Source organism: Colobus angolensis, unplaced genomic scaffold, assembly GCF_000951035.1.
Source record: "Colobus angolensis palliatus isolate OR3802 unplaced genomic scaffold, Cang.pa_1.0 Scaffold35, whole genome shotgun sequence".
NCBI classification, from domain to species: domain Eukaryota; kingdom Metazoa; phylum Chordata; class Mammalia; order Primates; family Cercopithecidae; genus Colobus; species Colobus angolensis.
The window spans coordinates 9,792,171-9,799,265 of NW_012116821.1; the positions used below are offsets into that span (position 1 = coordinate 9,792,171).

The window sequence follows — 7,095 nt, forward strand, 5'->3', positions numbered from 1 at the left end:
AGGCGGAGCTTGCAGTGAGCTGAGATCTGGCCACTGCACTCCAGCCCGGGTGACACAGCGAGACTCCGTCCCCCCCCAAAAAAAAAAAAAAAAAATGGTTAAGCTGGTAAATTTTATGTTATGTGCATTTTACCACAATTAAAAAACCATTTCAGGAAAACAAAAGTTGTGCTGTAGAATAGTACATATCTACTATAAAAATTAAGATATCATATAACTATATGATGTATAAAGTAAGGTTTCTCTTATAATCATAGCCCCCCACAATAACTGTTACCAGTTCTGATATGCATTCATCCAAACATCCAGTACTTCCATGCAATGACTGACATATATATGTATGCAATTGTTACTTTTAACAGAAATGGATTCTGCAACTTATTTTTCACTTAACATATTTATCTTGGTTATTTTTCCATGTCATTGCATGGTGCTCTAACTCATTCTTTTCAGTGGCTGCATAGTACTCCAGGAATCTTCCTGTTTTTAAAACTATTGCAAAAGAAACAAATCAAAAAGGGAGAAACAAATCAAAAAGGGGGAAACAAAAGCAGAACACTTTACAGTTTGAGATACATTCAATCTGAAGTTATTTTTGGTCTGTGCTTCTATTGCTTATATTTAAAGTGAAGCTTTGGACTGAACAACGCTCCTAACAATAACATGGCACTAGTGCCCTACAGAAAATGCAAATTATATTTCCTTCCTTACAGTGTCAAGTTAAGCTACAAAATCAGACTGTTGCTTTCACAATTTTAAAAGATACATTTTCTTATTAGCATTCACTGATGGCTGTGTAAAAGCAAAACTTACATTTCCATAGGAATTATGTGTCAAAATGCCATCTACTCAAAGCACATTCAGAAAGATGAACACTAAGTGGGATGATGAGGACAGAAAAAAAGCACCTAATCCTGCAGTCCTAACTTGTCATAACTCACATTAATATTAATGCAATGCTATAAAATTCCACAGAGATCAAATGAAATGGTTTTACTTGTTAATAAGATTTTAGGAAAACTGAAAAAAAAATCTGCAGAACTCACATCTCCATAGCTCTAAAAATATATAAATAATTTATGGATTGCAATGTGTGTGAAAGAACTTAGTTTTAATGGATAATTAAGGGGAGATAAAATATAAAACTATTACTAAAGAAACATATTTATTTTTATTAAATTGAGACTGATAAATAAAGCAATGGCCATATTTACTTTCTTTTCTTTGGGTAGTTAAGAAATGCTTTACAAATGGAACTGAAAATATCATCAATGGATTCTTACCAAATACAAAGTATGATAGATAAACAGAATCAGCACCTAAACCTGGGAGGAGGGAGGAGCCAAGTACAGAAATAAAAATACATAAATAAAATAAAATAAAATACAAAGTACAGAAATAAAATAACTCCAATAACAATAATAAAAAAATTCCTAAAGCTTGAGAAAACTTTACTTACTGATGTACATTTTTAATTGCAGATTTCTGAAAACACTATTTAAAATATCTTATTAATACATATTAGCATTTTTTCTTTTCTTTATTTTCCTTTTTTTTTTTTCAAAAGTCTGACCTTGCTGAAGGATAAACATTACTAACAGTTTAGTTTAGCAGCATTCAACTAAAGTCGTTGTATGTTAGTCCCTAAATATTTGTACAATCAGTGAGCACACACTGAAATTATTTAAAAATGAAGTTGATTTATGTTCAATGCTTTATTCTACAAGATCCACAAAATCATATTTTAAGAGAACCAGATACCATGGAGAAAAATTTGTTATTTTAAATTAAAGTTAAAAGTATTAAATATACATAGTGTACTGCACAGTTGAGTGCAACTACAAGATATAATTTTGATATACCTTTGAGCATATACAGCTCACTAAAAAGAAAAAATGAACCAAGGTATGAACTATTCTATTGCTGGATACACTTTAGGACTGTTTGTATTTGGGTGGGTTTTAAAATACAGATAGAGAAAAGCATCTTACGCGTAGCATGTGAACGCCGATACGGCAGCTGCACTCCCACCTGAGCTCCCTCCAGTTATCAGCCAGTCTGAATCTTCATTCTTGCTGTGGGGATTCTGCTTCCTCTTTTCTCTATATTGTTTTGAATAACTCCAGGGGTTTTTAACTGGTCCAAATACACCATCTGTGCTCCCAGATCTGATGAAGTGAAACAAGATACCTTAATAAAACTTTCATTTTATGTGAAAATTTCATCTTCTGAGTATATTATTTGCTTCTGACACTCATTGAGCATTTAAGAACCCACTGTAGCTTGAATTGAAAAAGGTGGGAAGCCTGCTGACATGTAGCTTTCATTAATTGACAACTGGGGAGAATGGGAAGGAAGAGCATTTGTGGAAGAAAGTAGAGAAAGCTAATCTGGTAAGAAAAGATTTTGTCTCATTTGATCATCCAATTCGACTGAAGATGATTTCCCCCTTGTGAATCAAGGTCTTCCAGCTGAAAAGGGTCATATTCCGTTAAGTCTTCTGAGGAAATCTCTCCCTTAACCAGAAGTTCTATGGAAAACATTACAAGTGGAATGCTAATAACTTTATTTTAAATTTTTGAAATGATTTTATTCTCAGATAAATTGCAAAAATAAAAATAACATATAAAGCACTTTATACCCCTTACCCAGATGTACCTATGGTCAACATTTTATCCCATTTGCTTTACTACTTGTGTGCTCTGTGTAAGTTTGTACATATGTACATATATACACAAAGTATGATAGAAACTTAAGGGTATCTTAAGGGTCCAACTTATATATATCATAGCCCTTTATCCCTAAATACTTGAGTGTGTATTTCCTAAGAGTAAGGATATCATGTTATACAGTCACAGTACAGTTATCAATCTCAGTAACATTAATATCAATACAATACATTTACCTAATCTACTGTACGTAATTCAATTCTGTCAACTGATTCAATAATGTACTCTGGCCGGGCGCAGTGGCTCACGCCTGTAATCCCAGCATTTTGGGAGGCCGAGGCGGGCAGATCATGGGGTCAGGAGATCGAGACCATCCTGTCTAACACGGTGAAACCTCATTTCTACTAAAAATACAAAAAATTAGCCGGGCGTGGTGGTGAGCGCCTGTAGTCCCAGCTACTCAGGAGGCTGAGGCAGGAGAACGGTGTGAACTCAGGAGGCAGAGGTTGCAGTGAGCCGAGATCGCGCCACTGCACTCCAGCCTGGGCAACAGAGCAAGACTCTGTCTCAAAACAAATAAACAAAAAGAATTAATAATAATAATGTACTTTATGGCATTTTATTCCCTTCCTGGATCAAATCTAGAGTCAGGTTTTCCATTTAATTATCATTGTCTCTTTTTTTTTTTTTTTGAGACTGTCTTGCTCTATTGCCCAGGCTGGAGTGCAGTGGCGCAGATCTTGTCTCACTGCAAGCTCCATCTCCTGGTTTCTAGTGATCCAGGTTCAGGCGATTCTCGTTCCTCTCGAGTAGCTGGGACTACAGGCATCCACTACCATGCCTTGGCCTCCAAAAGTGCTGAGATTACAGGTGTGAGCCACTGTGCCCAGACTCATTGTGATTTTAATTTTGAATTTCCCTAATGATCAAAGATATTAAGCAGTTTTTCATGTGTTTGTCAACTATGTTTTAATCTCTGATGAAATGTCTGCTTAAATCTTTTGTTCATTTTTTAAAAATAGAGTTGCTTGTTTTCTTATTTTCTTATTGAGGTGGGAAATGTTCTATGTATTTTGGATATCAGTTCTTTCTGAGATACATGTTTTGCAAATATTTTTCTCAGTCTGTGGCTGGCGTTTTCACTTTCTTAGTAGTATATTTCAAAGTACAGAAGTTCTTAATTTTAATGAAGTCTATCAATTTTTTAGTTCTTAATGAAGTCTATCAATTTTTTTAAGTGGATTTGTGCTTCATGTGTCCTATCTAAAAGAACTTTGACTAATTCTAGGTCACAAATATTTTTCCCTGTCGTTTTAAATTGTTTTTTTCTGTAGAGACAGGATCTCACTATGTTGCCCAGGCTGGTCTAGGACTCCTGGCCTCAAGCAATTCAACTGCCTCAGTTTCCCACAGTGCTGAGATAACAGGCGTGAGCCACCAGGCCCGACCTCCCCTAAATTTTCTTAAGTTTTATGATGTTAGGTTTTACTTTCTTTATCTCTCATCCTGGAAGATTTTCATAGCCCTTTTTTGTTTTCATATGATATTTTAATAGACTGGTTCACATTTTGGATTTATCTTTTGTTTCCCCATTAGTAGAGTCAGGTTATACATTCTCCGCTGGAATATTACATAGGTGATATTGTATCCTCAGACAATTACATCTGGAGGCACATAACTTCCACTTCACCCTCACTGGTGATGTTAATTTTGATCAGCTGATGAAGGCAATGTCCTAAAAGCCTTCGTTCAAATTTACTCCCATGGATTAGTTCATTCAACATATATATAATGAATTCGAAGAGCTACCACTCTGAACTACACACACAAGGACTCTTGTTTCTATGAAATAGAGAACAAAGACCAAGCAAATATTACAAATGTGACAAGTGTCATAAAAGGGTAAGTATAAAGTACTTTTGGTGAAAGACTGCTTTTCCCTAAGATCAAGATCAAGGCAAGGAAATCTGCTCTGACCACTTTTATTCAACATTGCACCTAAGGCCCTAACTGGTGCAGTAAGGCAAGAAGAAGAAATAAGATGAACTCTATTTGTAGACTACACAACTTGCTACATAAAATATTCTATAGAATCCACAAAGATCAACTAGAACTAATAAGCGAGCTTTAACAAGGTCATGGGATAAAAGGTCAATATAGAAAAATCAATTATGTTTCAATGTACTAGCAATAAACAATTAGAAACTGAAAAAAATACAATTTTCTATAGCATTAAGAAACATGGCCCAGGGCAGTGGCTCACACCTATAATCCCAACACTTTGGGAGGACGAGGTGGGCGGATCACCTGAGGTCAGGAGTTTGAGACCAGCCTGGCCAATATGGTGAAACCCCATCTCTACTAAAAATACAAAAATTAGCCGGGGGTGGTGCTGGGCACCTGTAGTCCCAGCTACTTGGGAGGCTGAGGCAGGAGAATCTCTTAAACCCAGGAGGCAGAGGTTGCAGTGAGCTGAGATCACACCACTGCACTCTAGCCTGCGTGATAGAGTGAGATTCTCTCTCAAAAAAGAAAAGAAAAGAAACATAAAACGTGGGAATAAATCAAATTATATGTACGATTTATACGCAGGAAATCATAAAAACATTCCTGAGTAAAACAAAATCTCACTAAATGGAGAAATTTAGGTATGGTATTCATGGATGAGAAGACAGGTATTATGATGCCAATTCTTTCCAAGTTGATCTATAAATTCAACACAATTACGATCAGAATCCCATTAAACTTCTTTGTAGAAATTAGCAAGCTTATTCTAAAACATATCAAAATATAACAATCTAGATTATGTAAAATGATTTTGAAAAAGAAGAACAAAGTTAGAAGACTCTTACTACATAATTTCAAGGCTTACTATAAAGCTATAATAATCAAGATGGTGTGACATTGGAATAAACAGAGATGCAACAGAGTCAGAAACAGACCTACATGAATGTGCTCGATTTTTGACAAAAAAAACCTAAGATCATTCAACAAGAAAAGGATAATCTTTTTTATCATTAGTGCTGGAGTTAATAGACATCCATATGTTTAATAAGTGGACTTTATTCATACTATATACAAAAATCTAATTTGAAGTGAATCACAGATCTAAATGTAAGAGCTAAACAATAAAACTTCTAGGAAAAAAGTCTTTGTGACCTTTGTTAGGTAAAGATTTCTTGGCCAGGCACGTTGCTTATGCCTGTAATCCCAGCACTTTGGGAGACGAGGCGGGCAGATCACCTGAGGTCAGGAGTTTGAGACCAGCCTGGCCAACATGGTGAAACCCCACCTCTACTAAAAATACAAAACTAGTTGGGCCCGGTGGTGCATGCCTATAATCTCAGCTACTCGGGAGGCTGAGGCAGGAGAATCGCTTGAACCTGGGAGACAGAGGTTGTAGTGAGCCGAGATCGTGCCATTGCACCCCAGCCTTGGCAACAGGAGCACAACTGTGTCTCAAAAAAATAAAAAAAAATACACATCATAAAAGAAAAAAATTAAGCCAGGTGAGGTGATGTCTGCTTGCAGTCCCAGCTCCTCGGAAGGATGAGGTCGGAGGATCACTTGACCCCAGGAGTTCAAGAATAGCCTGGGTAACATAGTGAAACCCCATCTTTAAAAAATAAAGGAAAAAATGGGCCAGGCACAGTTACTCGTGCCTCCCAACACTTTGTTGGACCAAGCTGGGAGCACAGTTCGAGTCCAGGAGTTTGAGATTAGCCTGGGCAACCCAGTGAGACCCTGTCTATATGAAAGGAAGAAAAGAAAAAAGAAAAGAAGGACGGGCATGATGGATTACACGCCTGTAATCCCAGGAGGCCTACGCAGGTGGATCACCTGAAGTCAGGAGTTCAAGAGCAGCCTGGCCAGCATGGTGAAACCCCATCTCTACTAAAAACACAAAAATTAGCTGGGCATGGTGGGGCATGCCTGTAGTCCCAGCTACTTGGGAGGCTGAGTCAGGAGAATTGCTTGAAGCTGGGAGGCATAGGTTGCAGCAAGCTGAGATTGTACCATTGCATTCCAGCCTGGACGACAAGAGCAAAACTTTGTCTCAAAAAAAAAAAGAACGAAAAGAAGAGAAAAAAGGAAGAGAATAATTGATAAACTGGACTTTATCAAAATTAAGAACTTTTACTCTTTGAAAGGCATGTTCAGAGAATAAAAAGATAAACCACAGACTTGAATAAAATATTTGCAAATCAGCATCTATCTGATAATGGATCTGAATCCAAAATATATGAAAGAATTCTTTTCTTTTCTTTCTTTTTTTTTCTGAGATGCAGTTGTGTTCTTGTTGCCCAGGCGGGAGTGCAGTGGCGCGATCTCGGCTCACTGCAACCTCTGCCTCCCGGGTTCAAGCGATTCTCCCGCCTCAGCCTCCCGAGTAGCTGGGATTACAGGCATGTGCCACCACACCTGG

At 37.1% G+C, this 7,095-nt stretch overlaps 1 protein-coding gene across 3 annotated transcripts in view; it reads right to left on the reverse strand.

Moving 5' to 3' along the window:
- QRSL1 (glutaminyl-tRNA synthase (glutamine-hydrolyzing)-like 1) overlaps positions 1–7,095 on the reverse strand; it is a 38,238-nt gene that overhangs the window by 15,610 nt on the left and 15,533 nt on the right. For all 3 annotated transcript variants that reach the window (XM_011952858.1, XM_011952856.1, XM_011952857.1), the window contains one exon: positions 1,992–2,168. In XM_011952858.1, coding sequence (XP_011808248.1) covers positions 1,992–2,168 — 177 coding nt within the window. The remainder of the gene's footprint in view (positions 1–1,991; positions 2,169–7,095) is intronic.